Raw genomic sequence first — 15,518 nt, 5'->3', positions numbered from 1 at the left:
CACTTTCTAAAAATCAGGCCACTTTGATGGCTTTCAAGATAGGCACCAAAAATCACAGGTCCTTTGGGAAAGTGTAGACATACGTATACACACTGTTTCAGCTATATGTTTTGAAAATCAGTGCATGGGGACTGATTGATTCAAAGAGAGCATAGGCCCACAAGACAGCCTTTTGCTTATTTATAGAAGAAAAAGGAAAAAAATAGTGGTTTAGGATATTTGATCTTATCACAGATAACGATTCAATTGATCAGTGAGAAGCAAATGTAATGCTGGTCTGAAAGAGCTGGGTATGTAGTTACAAACCTTAGCTAATTTTTCAGAAAAGCAAAATGAATCTCACTGTTTATGTATACTTCAGGGGGGAAATTTAGAAGGCCAAGGGGGCGGCATCTTTTCACTTTCAAACTTTTTTAGGTGTCAGAAACCGGAGCTGCCATTAGTAGGTAATATGCATGGCTGTGTGGAGTGCATCACCTGTAGCAGCCTGACACGCCACTTTCTATAGGAAATAGTCTCCATAGAGTAGCAGTAATAACTCACACAGGCCACACTGCTATGCACACTGATTCCACACCCCTATTACACTGCATTTAGTCCCTGACAGGCAGTCAAAGGGTGCCTTTTGAAGGCATTATAGAGTGTATTGGAGAAAAGTATACAGGTAAACACTCTACATCATGCCGTCCAAAAAGTCTTCCCATGCACTAGGAATATTTGCTCCTGTTATTTCTGATTGATAGGAGTTTTAATATATGCTGTGCTATATTTTCCAATATGTTAATGAGTAGATAATAGGAAAGTAAATCAATCTGAAATTGACCATATGGAACAAATATATGTACTTAAGTATAGTTTATGTGTGAGCACTGAAAAATATAATGCATCAAATTTTCAGAACGTAAAAATATACATGTACATTATAGGACATCTCAATCAGACACCAAACTGAAATCAATGGGAGTTGCACCCATTTACACCAGAGCTGAATTTGTCACCATGAGTCTAGGTATCATAATCAACTAACCACAGCATAATATGTTTCTGCAATAAATAAATTGTAGAAATGTTCTATTAAGGTAAAAAAAAGTCATAAAAAATCACCTTGAGCAGAAAACAAAATAATGAAACTTCAGCACTGTAAAAATAATTTTAGATATTCCAGAAAGCACTAAACGTTATTCTTAGTGACATAAGAATCTATATGAAACAAACATTGAGCTATATAAGGAACCATTAAAAGTTTGACAAACCAGAAAACCCAATATGAGACCCATTCTCCAAATTAGCTAAAGAACCCTCTGATTTCCAGCTGAGAAAAAAGAAAGGCTTTCCCATCAGAATTAGAAATATATGCTGTTTCTGATCTTTATGTGAATTTAGCTTTGCTGGAGAGAGGACTGGTGCTGACAAACCTAGAGCTGTCAATTCATCCCTGAGAAAGAACTTTTTCTTTTGACTTGCTTATATGGTCCAAAAAATATCTGGGAATTTAGGAACTTCATTATTAAACAGATTTCCCCCCTTTTTTCATACATAATCAGCCTCATATATTCCTTGTCAAGATGGGCTACTGGACTGCTAAACACTAAATAGTAATTTTTATGTATACATAGATATAGATTCATACACTCCTGAAGGTCTATATATATGTACAGATCATTAGATACACTCATGCAAGATACTTAACACTTAAGCTAACACAATAACAAGCAAAATAACACTTATATAAATATATTAGCATGTAAGTCCACTCCACACAACATGTAAAATTGTAGTTCCACAGAGCACATAAGAAGCCCATCTGAATACAGGCCAGCACTACATGGGAATGAAGTAGAGTTTCCAAGCAGCTAACAGGAGGGGTAATAAAGAAGAAAACAAAACCAAGAGAGGTAAATTTTGAGAATAAGCCTGAGGAGTTCCAGGTTCAGAGCAGTAGGCGTGGAGGCAGACTGGGGTCTTCAAGGCCTTGTTCATCAAGGCATTTCAGCATGTATGTAACTTTAAGCATGTGCGTATGTCCCATCAACATGAATGGGATTTAAGCATATGTTGAAGCAGCTTGCTGAACTGGAGCTCCTCCACTCACAGAACATCTGCAGCTGTCCTCAGTTTTGCGGATGTGGCTAGAAGAGCCACAAGCCCTAGCTGCTTCATTTTGTATGTGTTCCATTATTCATTGGAAAGAAAGAACTTCCACAAGGTCACTGCACCAGTCTTGAATTGTGGAGATGACTTTAGTAGCCTTTTGTCATAAAATGAGCCTTTTTCACGGGAAAAAGTAATGGATAGCCATTTCTTACATCTACTCTGGTGGTTGTGATTCAGAACAAGTCAGGTGAAAATACTAGCTGCAGATCAGCTCTCCAGATCAGATTAATCATGTCTAACTCTTTTTAACCAGTGGAAGCTGATTTTGGAGACTAATCACAGAATATGAGTTAGCTTTTCCCTTAGCTGGTCTCATCTCCAACAGTTGTTTTTCACTCTTGGATCAAACCTGTGCAACTAGCACAATGCCCATGGTGTTCATTTTATGGTTATTAGCTTTCATTTTGCTTCCCTACTGCTTGTGTGTGCCTAGTTTAAAAAACGTTGATGTGATCAGAACTTCCACATCATTCTCCCATTGCATGTTTGAAGGTTTTTTTCTGGACATTTTATACGACTCCACCTAGGATTTTAGTAACCCCGTTAGCCACCATCACAATGTCTAACAGCTGATTAGCAATCACTCGTTTGGGAAGCTCTCACTGGAGGGATTGAGAAGGACAAGCCAGCAGTTGTTTATACAATAACTCCTGATCTCACCATAATCCATTTCTATCCATTACTTGCTGAAAAGAGAAGAAGCGTCTGCCTTCAAAGAGCAAAGAGTCCTGTGGCACCTTATAGACTAACAGACGTATTGGAGCATGAGCTTTCGTGGGTGAATACCCACTTCTTCGGATGCATGTCATCCGAAGAAGTGGGTATTCACCCACGAAAGCTCATGCTCCAATACGTCTGTTAGTCTATAAGGTGCCACAGGACTCTTTGCTGCTTTTACAGATCCAGACTAACACGGCTACCCCTTTGATACTTGCCTTCAAAGAGATCACCATTGAACATGAAGGCTGTATCTTCCCAATTTTTCCAGAAGATTGTTCAGCTCAATCAATTCTGAATCTCTTATTTCCCAAAATAAGATCTCGGTATTTACAGTGACAGAATGCTGCATTAGCTCGGGGCTACTTTCGAGGCAGTGGGGCTTTCCCCATGACAGCAGTAAACTCCTGTGTGTCATGTATATATATTGCAATAGGAGCTCTTAGTCCATTCCTTCTTATAGTGCATATTTGTATGGACTAAAAATGTAGCTAGTGAAATGTGGCTGGTCTGTCCTGCCCACCTGTGTTTTCAGAATGAACTTTATAGTGAAATATTGTTTAATTAACATTTCTTCTTTTTGTACTCATAAATATTCACTTACTGTGTTGTTTTTTTCCCTGTTCCAGGAGGTTGGGAGCATTATTGGAAAGGTCAGTAATTTACTTTAAGAAATTTTTTTTAAATTCATGTCTCAATATTCTGTATCAATTGACCACTGCAATAGGGACTAATTTTTCCCCATTTATTTAACAGAAAGGGGAGACAGTTAAGAAGATGAGGGAGGAGGTAAGAGATAAACTTTGATGTCTTTATTTCTTTCTGTGTCAGAGTATAGCTAGAGGTGTATGGAATAACAGTGCCACCAAGTGGCTGGAAAGATTAATACTAACTATTTATTATTATATGTGGTGGTGTTTTAATACATAAATGTACAGGCCAAAATTAAACAGTTTTTCTTAATATAAGCTTCCCATAAAGCTGTCTCAGGTTTTTTGTCTCCTTTAAAGGAAACTAAAAGTGGATAATTTCTATAGCACTGTGCCTGTAGCCCTATTGTCTCAGAGCTTATTTAGTCAGTAGGGTTCTGAGGATATGTCTATACTACCCGCCTAATCGGCAAGCAGCAATCAATCCAGCGGGGGTCGATTTATCGCGTCTAGTCTAGATGCGCTAAATCGATCCCCAAGCGCTCTCCCGTCGACTCCTGTACTCCACCGCCGTGAGAGGCGCAGGCGGAGTCAACGGGGGAGCAGCAGCAGTCGACTCACCGCAGTGAAGACACCACGGTAAATCGATCTAAGTACGTCGACTTCAGCTACATTATTTACGTAGCTGAAGTTGCATAACTTAGATCGATCCCCCCCCACCCCCAAGTGTAGGCCAGGCCTAAGTGTCACAGAAACTCTTAGGGGTCTATTCTCCCATTGACTCACATTCATAACTCCTGGGCCTGGGCCCAGATTGAGGAGTTTGGCTCCAGAGCTAAATTTTCCAAAGTTTAGGATTAGGGGTGGGTGTTGAATTCAGGGATTTGGATTGGCACATTATGGAGGGTGGGGGCCAGCCCAAAAGTCTGGATCTCTCTCAGAACTGGAGTGGTCATATGGTACAGGCTCACCTCTAACCACTCCCTTTGTCACACTTGGTGATATGAAGATAAACCTGCAAACTGGAGACATCATACGTTTGTAAAGATGCAAAAAAGGCACCTTTCCCCCATTCCTGGAGTTTGGATTTATAAACAAAAAGATTAATTCAAAGCTGAAATCGCATAAATCTCACTCAAAATCAACTCCTAGGCTTGGCTGCTCATAGGTTTACTTTCCCATCAGCCGGTCTGTCCCAGGCCCTAAATCTCCTGCTTCAAGGCTTCAGCCAGTCACTTGCAGGGGTCAGGAAGGGTTCCCCCCACCACTGCCATGTATTCTTGCTGTTGGGTTTTGTTTGTTTTCATGGTGGTTTTTTCTTTGTTGTTGTTTTGTTTTGTTTGTGGCATCAAAGATGGCCACAGCTGGAGTTGGGACACTGCACTGTGTGGGCTGAAGCTCTGAGCGTTCTCTCTCTCAGGTGCTTGGCTGGCTGGCTCTTGCTCACACGTTCAGGGTCTATCTGATCCCATATGCAGGGTTGGGAAGGAATTTTGCCTAGGTCAGATTGGCAGTGACCTGGGGGAGGGGAGTTGCCTTCCTCTGCAATTTGGAGTCAGATTCTGTGCCAGGATTATCTGGGTATATCTCAGTCAGTTCTCTGCCATTGCAGGGGCCTTGGGTATTAGTGCACTTTGATCCCTCCTGTTTTCTGCCTGTGGCACATAACAGCTTAGTCTCCTGAGGGCTGTAACACATTAGTCTAATTTCAGTTGTTGGTTTTAATGTGCAGGTGCTGAGTGGTGTTGGTGGTCCGTGATATACAGGAGGTCAGATTAGATCACTGGGTCTCAAACTTTTTTACTGGCGACCCCTTTCACACAGCAAGCCTCTGAGTGTGACCCCCCTAACAAATTAAACACACTTTTTAATATATTTAACATCATTGTAAATTCTGGAGGCAAGCAGGGTTTGGGGTGGAGGTTGACAGCTCGTGACCCCCCATGTAATAACCTCGTGACCCCCTGAGAGGTCCTGACCCCCAGTTTGAGAACCCCTGGATTAGATGATCTGGTGGTCCCTTCTGGCCTTAAATTCTAGGACTCTAGCTACCTGTCCTCAGAGGGCTACCCCACCTTTTTTATATTCAGGATGGAATCTAAAAAGTCACATCTGTCCCAGGGAGTCAGCAGAAACTAACCTGCAGCTCCCTGCAGGGTTCCAATGTCTGTTAAAAGGATGAGGCAATCTACTTTTTTGAAGGTAAAAAATACAGTTATACAGAGAATGTACCCAGAAATGTTCAGTTTAGTTTTAGGGGTTTCTGCAGTGCATATTCTGCCGGTTGCTATGTTGCTAGGCCCTTGTAGAAAGTCTCCCATAAGGAAATTTTAAAACATGCGGTATAGAAGAATATTCTGATATGCCCTTTAAATACATGCACTGAAGAGTTTCTTTTCAGCCAGACTGATGTCAGAGCTCTCTTGTTGCAGACACAACTTTCACCCATGTGTTGACTCATTAAATACAGGTATTTATTTAGATTTATGAAAGAAGTAAGTGGTGTGTTTCTGATGCTCCAGATGCCCAATATTCATTAAACAAACAATAATCAATTAATCAAAATGAATTGCTGGTGCTAATCTTATTGTTCCCACCAACAGGCAGTTAGAGCTCCACCCACTCAGATTTGTGCCCACAAATGAGTGCAAAACTGTGGGCACAGATTTTGTGTGTGCATGTTGAATCTACATAAGAGAAGCCCCATCTCCCTTCCCTTCCCCCCCTCCTCCCATAACTCTTTTTCTGAAAACTTATTCCCTGGTCCCTGCAATCCAACCTGTTGGTGTAAAAAAAATAATTTGTCTCATTTTTTCACAATAAATGGAAATTTTCCTCCTTATGCTCCTGAGGACACTAGAAGCATACCCTCTAATTGTTGGTATTAAGAGGTTGATTTAAAAAAGAATAAGGGCAAAGATTGTCTGGATAAACATGATATGGAGACATATCATCTTAGTCCTCAAACTCTGAAGTGAACGTTGTATAAATAGTAAAAAGGAAATTACATATAATTCCTGTAACTGACCACTTTCTTTTGCACTTTCCTTTAAAGAAAAAGAACACAATTATTTTCATCTAGACTTTTCTGGCAGATGTGATGATAGCAAGTAACACACCATCTTTTGGGAAGTGGCACACCACTTGGCCTGTCTGTGTCATTCTCTAAGCTACCAGGGGCCTGGCACAGCCTAATTGATATGTCTCCGGAAAACTACAGTCCATTGAAATTCCTTTCACTTCATGGATAAGGCTGCCACAAAATACTGGCATCCCTACTGCTTTCCTCTAGAGTGTAACCTCTCAGATTCAATCATTTTGACTTGACTGAAAGCCTAACAAGAGTTAAATGATCTTTTGCCATGTGAGATTTTCGGAAAACATTGGATACAATGATGCATTGTGTGACAGTCTTTCACATAAACCGTTGGGACCTTGCTCGCATAAAAAGTACTTCCATTAATGTTAGGCGTATATTCTAAGTATTGTCAGGGTGAGTAACCCCTGAATGCCCTGATCCTCTGAGCAGCTCTGCATGGGCAGACTCCTGTGCCCACACAGAGCCCCACTGAAGCAGAGGAGCTCATTGCAGGATTCAGCCCTAAGAAGCCTGTTTTGTGTTTGGTAACTGAAGCCAGACACTTTGAACCAGCTTAAAACTAGGCCTCGCCATTGACTAAATACTGATGTATGATTAGTGCGTAGGGTTACCATCCGTCCGGGTTTCCCCGGACATGTCCGGCTTTTTCAGCTTTAAATGGCCACCCGGGGGGGGGGTTTCTAATAAAGTAGAAATGTCCGGGATTTCCCCCTTCCCCTCATGCAGAGTGCGGCGCGGCTGATTGGACGGCTGGGCCTGATTGAAAGCCGCTCGCAGCCACTGGGGCCTCTAGCAGCCAGAGTCCCTCCCCCTCCCCCGCTCCCTCCTCCCCCGCAGAGCAGCGCCACAGTGTTTGGCTGCACGTGTTGCTCGCAGCTCTCCCTCGGCCTGGTAGGGAACGGGGGGGTTAGATTGGTCGGGGGCTCTGGGGGGAGCTGTCAGGAGAAGGGGGTGTAGAGAGCGGTTGGGGCAGTCAGGGGACAGGGAGCAGGGAGACTTAGATGGGGGTGGGGTCCTGGGGGCAGTTGGGGGGGGGGGGGACAGGTAGGGGGATTCTGATGGGGGCGGGAAGTGGGAGGGGCTAGGGCGGCACCCCGTGTCCTCTTTTTTGATTGTTGAAATATGGTAACCCTATTAGTGCGTATCTGGAAATCCCCTCACCCTTCCCCACCCCAAGGCAGATTCACAACTCTCCAGTCCACCTGTTAGACAAAAGTAGATTAAGTATCTGCTGCCCTTGCCTCTTTGCAGACATTCAGCATACCCGTCAGGAGATTCAGCGACAGGAGGATTTTGCCATTAGTGCGGCTTCTTGTTATATTTGGTTGCTATCATGTAGAGAGGCAAGATACACAAAACTCGTTCAACAGCAGTAAGTACAGGAATAAAAAGAAACTACACGGTCTTGGTCTTTCCTGAACCATCTGGGTCTGATTCTTATTACATTAAGGAGTCTGTGTAATACATTTATCCCCACTGTAAAGGGCATCTGTCCCACCAGAGTGATATAAAGGGGCCATGGTGTAAATGAGAATCAGGTTTTCTGACTCCCAGATGTCTGGTTTCCTATTTCCTTCTTGCTGGCTCTTCCTCTTAAAGAGACATGACTGTGTTACTGCACTGGTATCTTACAGTTACTGCTGGATGATTCTTTAGTAAGTGTGGTCAGTACACATTAGCTTACCTATTTTGTATGAGTTTGTACAAAGCACTCATTAGAATAATTTAGTCTAGGATATAAATTAAAGACCTATCAAATATGGCCCATAGTGCTAGTTACCCTGTTTGTTCAGAAAACTGGAGCCCCAACTAGACAGACCATTTTCAAGTGAATAGTTCGGATCCAGTCCAGAGATGAAATTATATATATATATATATATATTTTTAGTTGATGCTTGCTAAATAAAAATTTCTCATGCCCAGAATTCTGTTTTTAGTCCTGTTCACGTTTACTCCTGTACGTAGGAAAAGGAGAGTGAGAGAATTTATTTTGCAGTTGTTACTTTTAATTACTTAGGTGCTGCTCACCTACTATGGTGAAGAAAGCCATAGAAGTACCTAGCTAGAGAATCCTCCCTATTTTGCATCCCAAAAGAAAATGTACTTTAAAAATATTTGTTCTTGTTGACAGAGTGGTGCTCGAATCAATATTTCAGAAGGTTCCTGTCCAGAAAGAATTGTGACAATAACAGGCCCAACAGATGCGATTTTTAAGGCTTTTTCTATGATTGCATTAAAATTTGAAGAGGTAAGCAAATAAAATACATTTTTCTCTCTTCCAGTTGCAATACAAATATTGTCTGAATTTTCTCATGTTTGCTTTAACGCTAAATATAATTTGTTTAATGCTCTATTTAATGGCAATGAAAGTGGTTATGTTTTTATAAATGCTTTTGGCAGTAATACTGGAAGAGAAATAATGGGTCAATTTACAAGCTGTTTGATCATTTATTTTGCTTTTCATAGACTTTAGGGAAAAGCAATTGCTTCCAGTAATGTGCTCTAATGGTGGAAAAAGTGTCTTGGAAATTTCTGGTCCCATTGTGGCTTTGATTTGAAAAGAATAATTGCATAACTTATAACTCGGTTTCTGTGTGAATCAGCTTGATAGTGATGTAAATTTTTTATATCAAAAAGAGTATAGATTTCATTCAACTGGAAGATTTTTTAAAAATTATTAAAAGCAAAATATATCATTGCCAATTACCGTATTTAGACTTCAGATTTTAAAATACAATAAATACACTGAAAATAAATAAGACAAAAGATAACCCTCTACTGTTAAACGTATGCAGACATGTACATACACAGCTGGAGGACATCAGCTTTCACAGGCCAAGTAGAATTAGACATGCCCAGTATTGTGGTGGGAAACCTCCATGAAAGACCCCAGGGGGCTGTAGAAAGTGGTGGCTGGTACTAATACAGTAAGGGTGCTCTTCTCTCTGCATCAGTATGACTATCTCAGTAGCCCACCATGGTGTTAGAAAGTGCCATCTTTCAGATGAGATGTAAAACTGAGGCCTTGTCACATGTGGTGAATAATATTCTTGTAGCACTTTTCTCGAAAGCAAGGAGGCATTTTTGCTAAACTTCAACCCGGACAATTACATTCTGCCTAAGTTCCCCAGTCAGTTTCAATATATATGGTTGCTTTCTTCACTTCCTCCCCTAAACTGTTGGGTACAGCTCCTGCATGCTATTAAATAGTTGCCATATTCCAAGAGAATTATGAAACACTTTGGTATCTTTTATGAGGAAAGGGCTCCATAAAGGCCCTATCCTAGAAAGTGCCGAGGGATACCTACAAGGAGCTAGTCACTCTCAGTCCCCACTGAAATCAGTGGAAACATCCCTCAAAGGCATTGAACACCATACAGAGTCAGGCCTAATAACTAAGACATCGTTAAATGCGCTGTACCTAACAAAGGGCAAGAAAGTTTGGGTTTCAGCATTTGAGATATTTTATTTATTGACTCTCTTGTATTTTAGGTGATAGGTTTGTATCTTAATGTGGCAGTTCTTAGTCAAAAAGGTCATTTACATTCATTGCAGCTACAGTAGCTGTGCATTATATGTTATAAAGTACCCACATTTGCTTCAAATGTAATTTGCCACGTTTAGATTTAAAAGCCGGGCTTGGATGACGTCTGCATCATGCGACCAGTTCTGTTTATTATAATTATTTTGAAAGTTCCCCATGGATAAAAATGGGCAATCAGAGAACTATAACTCTTGGAGGCGTAACAAAGTACTGTGTCTCACAAATTGCAAATGAGCTATAGAAATATCATATGCTGCTGTTTTGATACATATCACGTCTTTCTGTTTTACATTTCTTCAGCCATCTTTTTAAAACATAAATCAGAATATTGTTTTCTTGCATTTCTTTATAAAATACTTTTATTCTCCCTTTCAGTTATGCTAACAGCATAACTACGGCGTAACAACCCAGAAGTGTGGCTGTACGGGAAGGTATAAAATGCTCGCCAAAGAAAACACTTTATCAATTCGCTCTCAGAGCATAAATCCTGTTTAGAGAAAAAGCTGGCAGAACTCTAAAGCACCCTAAGGAATGCTGGGTCTGAGTTTGTGCGAAGACCCTTTTTCAGGCTAAAATTGTACTTCATGTATAGTGGGAGAGAAGCGAGAGAAATTAGAGTTGACCTTGTTAAATGTTTGCTGCTTCAAAGTTTATAATAATAATTGACATATTTCTGGAAGCCCCAACTAGGTATCGTGTCTCTATTGCACTAGGTGTTGTCCAAATATTAAGTAAACATCCAGTCCGTGTCCCAATGGGTCATCCTCACAGCCCTCTGAGCTGCTGCAGAGTGGCGTTTTGGGAAGGGGGCCGAACAGGATATGCACAGGTGTGTGCACGCTGGTGATTCCACATAGTTAAAGAATTCAGTGGCAGGGCCAGGATCCGGCCCTGGTTGAGGATGGTACAGTAATCCCAGTGTCATTTGGCGGAGGGTGAGCAAATTGAGTCATTCATTTCACCAATAGCATGAATATTCAGCTAGCATAGCTTAACATTTTTAGTAGCATTTTTGTTTAATTGCTATTCGGTCACCCATCTATTCTCTGCTGTTGCATACCCTGACCTTGGAAAGAGAGGTGAGAAGAAACCCTCCCCTGTCCAATGGCTCCCCTCCCCCAACCTGGAGAAGGGGTATGTGTATAGGGGGCGGGGAGATAGGCATACCACCAGTAGCTGCTTTGGTTTGTTTTTCTTCAGTTTATTATGTCAGAAGATGGCCACATGTTCTCATGTGACCTCTCAGCATAAAGGAAATAGCTTTAAAAGGTGTAGAAGGTGATACTCAGTTCTGCTCAGAATACTCTAAGCACTTCCTGTTCTCAGTTCATCAGCGTCAAATCAGTAGAAACTGCTGACTCACTGAGGTATTCCTTTTTCAACTGAGGTACTTTTTAAAAAAAAAATTGTGCTAGCTAACTTGATTTAGCTCATGTGACGTCACATGCCCCTTAACACATAGTGTAGTAGGTTTGACATTGTTACAACCCCGTTAGTTCTTTGTGTTTGTAGCCAGAGCTCCTCCCTAGCATTCTCTTTAGCCAGCTAACCCACATTAAAATACAATTTGTCCTGTATATAGTAGAGTTAAAATGTGTTTGCTAACACCTTTGGGGAGGAGGTGAACCACCTTTTATCTCAGTTATTTTTACTCTAGTAGCACGTAGGAGCCACAATAATGGACCAGGACTCTCCTGTGCTAGGCACCGTACAAATCCATAACAACAGCAACATGGTCCTTGCCACAAAGAACAACTCCATTATCTTCAGCAGGGTTGTACAGGATTTGGGTTGGCCAAAAATCTCATCCTGACTGTGATGATCACCTGGATGAATGATCATCCCAAACCAAACCTATAGAAAATTAGCATAAGACATTTCCTGGTAAGAGCTAATAACTGTTCACCCTTCTATGGTTTTGAGGTTGCAGTAGCTTGTTCTAAATCTGAATCCATCCTTTATCAAGTTGGCTAAAATCATTCATAAGTTGTTACCCTCTGGATCTAGGCAGTCCTTTTCCTTAATGCCCATAGCCTCACTCACTGATGCTTTTGGGCAGAATAAACTATTATAACATTTCTTTCTCTTTGTACTATCTGTCCATCACTAAGTTCTGTGGATTGCGTCTGACACAGTGAGGTGCACTGGGGGTTGAACAAAATGCTCTTGGCGCTCAAGTGAATATCAGCTCAATGCTGTTTTTTTGCTTTCAAGATAAAGTTATGTGAAATCTTAATTTCAACACTACAGGTATCTAATTGGGGAGAAACACATCCTAGGAGGACATGAGAGCCCTCAAACAACCCAGCCTTTCTAATACCAGCAAATAATCAAAACATACAGCCTAGTGTAAGGAAGCCAGGCCTAAAAGAGACTTTTCTGCACTGGTATTGTTTCCTGCCTTTTACCAATAAGCTTTAACAATCTCTCAGGGCGACAGGCATGTTATTTTCTAGCAGGTTGCTAATGAATTCATATGCTTGCTAAACAAGCCAAGTTTGGATCACACTGATGATTAAAATAGGCACTTTTATCTAGAGGAAAACCAGGCCTATGAAAAATGGCAAAAATCAACATTGGTCATAGAAGTTGCAGCTGGCAAAGACATCTTAGATCACCAAATCTGTATCCCCTTGCAAACGCATGAGATTATCTCCCGATACAGTAATTAGCAGGTAGAGCTCAGTGAATAATGCAGAGAAATATTCCCAAAATGTGTTTGAAAAATGTTGGAAAATCCATATTTATTTTCAAATATTCACAAAATACTTGCCCAGCTGCATTAGATGGGTAAAAATTGGGGGGGAAACTGTTGGAAGAGTTAATCAGATAATTATCTGATCAGCTTTCATATCAAATATGAAACTGATACTACACTCAGAGGCAGATCCTCAGTTAGCCTAAATCAGGGGTCAGCAACCTTTCAGAAGTGGTGTGCCGAGTCTTCATTTATTCACTCTGATTTAAGGTTTCGTGTGCCAGTAATGCATTTTAACGTTTTTAGAAGCTCTCTTTCTATAAGTCTATAATATATAATTAAACTATTGTTGTATGTAAAGTAAATAAGGTTTTTAAAATGTTTAAAAGCTTCATTTAAAATTAAATTAAAATGCAGAGACCCCCGGACCGGTGGCCAGGACCCGGGCAGTGTGAGTGCCACTGAAAATCAGCTCACGTGCCGCCTTCGGCACGCGTGCAATAGGTTGCCTACCCCCGGCCTAAATTGTCATAAACCAGCTGAGGATCTGCCCAATAGTCTCATGGCTGTTTGCTGAGCACTGAGCTAGAATGGTTCTACATATGGCAGATTTACTGCACAGCTAGCCAGGGTGTGAATCTACCACGCAGCAGCTTGCCATGCGGTAATGTTCCACATGGGCACCACATGACTTGGAGTGCAGCTTAGCGTGCAATATGCCAAGCCACGCTCTGAGACTTTCAGTGTGCTGTGGCAGTGTCCCTGTGCAACGGTACTGCACAGCAAGCTGGTGCTGTAGATTCATATCCCGGCTTGCCATGCAGTAGTTTCCTATATAGACAAGCCCTTACTCTCAGACACTTTGTTGGCTACTGATGGGAGGGATGCTTCAGTGGTTAGGCAGCTATCCTGGTATTTAGGAGATCGAGGTAGAGGTGCCAACTTTGTGATTTGCAAGGGGTGCTTGACCCCTGCTCCGCCTCAGGCCCCACCCCCTCTAAACCCCTTCCCCCAAGCACCCACTCCGCTTCTTCCCGGCCCATTCCAGCCCATCCCTCAAGTGTGCCCTGCCCCCGCTCCTCCCCCACCCTTCCAGTGCCTCCTGAACAGCTGATCGCGGTGGGTGGGAGACGCTGGGAGGGAGGGGGAAGAGCTGATCAGTGGGCCTGAGGTGCTGAGCACCCACTTTTTTTTTTCCGTGGGTGCTCCAGCCCCGGAGCACCCACGGAGTCAGCGCCTATGGATCCAGGTACAATTCCCTGTTCTGCCATAGACTTCCTGTAGAATTGGGACAAGTCACGTAGTGTGTCTGTGCCTTAGTTCCCCATCTGTAAAATGGGGATGATAGCACTTCCTGACCTCCCAGGGGCATTGTGAAGGTAAATATATTACAGAATGTGGTATCTTCAAATACTATAATACTATAACACTAAAACTTCAGTTAGATGGTGGAGGGGGGTTCTCCACACTTCCACAGCTCTTTTGGGCCAGATTCTGTACAGGTAGGAGGCCTCCTCAGCAGAGGTGCTACAGTTCCCCCCATTTCCTCCCTTTGCCCCCCCCCCCCAACATGAGCTGGGAGTAGGCAGCCAGGAAGCTGGCTCTGTCCGTCCGTGTGCCAGGCATCACGGTCACAATCAGCTTCCAAGGCTGCTCCTGGCCCAGCACAGCTATGTACTGCCTCATATACAAGTCTGTTGGCAAAGCCCCGCTTAGCTCCTAATGACAGTTAGCTGTGTAGGAAAGACAGGGATGCGCACATTTTCTTGTTACATCAACAGGAACATTTTATCACGGCTGTCTTGTTTTAAAAGTCACTTTCCAAACCTAAACAGAATGAAAACATTGCATGTAGCTGCCTGATATTGTCTATTAACATAGCAACATATTGCTAAATCTTGGCTGAATTTTTTTCCATATGCTAAGAAAATATTTTACTCCCTGCAGAATAAAGCAATCACAGGTCTACATTACTGTATAGAACAGAATAGAAGCCAAGCACTCATTTGCCATCATTTCTTTAATGAAGTTGTTATAGAACTAATCAGCTCTAAACCACTCATGAATATGGCATTATAATTTAACATTAGAAATTTTCTTTTTATGGCTACATGTAAATTAAGTGGTGATTTTCTAAGAATGCTTAGAACAAAATGTATTGCTACACAAAGAATAGCTTCCAAAGTTCACCATAATAATGCAAAGTTATGGAGTAAAGTACTTAAAACTTAGGCCTTAATTCTGCAAGCGCTTACACGAATGCTTAATTTTATTCATGGGAGCAGCCCTCTTGGCCAACAGTGCTGCTCATGTACATAAATTAAGCACAGGTGTGTTTGTAGGACCACGGTCTTGGGGGGGGAAAAGATCAAAATAAGGATCAGTGTTTAAAAAAGAAAAAGTGGAATGAAGGGTTAGAACTGTGAATACAAAATGTGGTTACTTTAAAATCTGACCTTGTCAATTTGTACTTTATATACCCAAGACAATTGAGAAAATAAAGTACGGTATATAAGGAATTTATTGGCGGCACAGATAGCATCACCTATAGTTAATGTTGTCTGACACTTTCCATTATAACATCTTGTTTTCAGTTGCTTATAACTCTGCCAAACTTAAACAATGTAGACTGAAATTTTCCAGCTGGGTGTCTGC

General features: G+C 41.7%; 1 protein-coding gene across 2 annotated transcripts in view; it reads left to right on the top strand.

Annotated features, from left to right (window-relative positions):
- LOC135873627 (poly(rC)-binding protein 3-like) overlaps positions 1-15,518 on the top strand; it is a 72,926-nt gene that overhangs the window by 13,879 nt on the left and 43,529 nt on the right. For both annotated transcript variants that reach the window (XM_065398266.1, XM_065398265.1), the window contains exons 2-4: positions 3,501-3,524; positions 3,628-3,660; positions 8,753-8,869. In XM_065398266.1, the coding sequence (XP_065254338.1) occupies positions 3,501-3,524; positions 3,628-3,660; positions 8,753-8,869 (174 nt within the window). The remainder of the gene's footprint in view (positions 1-3,500; positions 3,525-3,627; positions 3,661-8,752; positions 8,870-15,518) is intronic.

This window comes from Emys orbicularis, chromosome 2 (genome assembly GCF_028017835.1).
Source record: "Emys orbicularis isolate rEmyOrb1 chromosome 2, rEmyOrb1.hap1, whole genome shotgun sequence".
NCBI classification, from domain to species: Eukaryota; Metazoa; Chordata; order Testudines; family Emydidae; genus Emys; species Emys orbicularis.
This window is presented reverse-complemented; position numbering and strand designations above follow the sequence as displayed.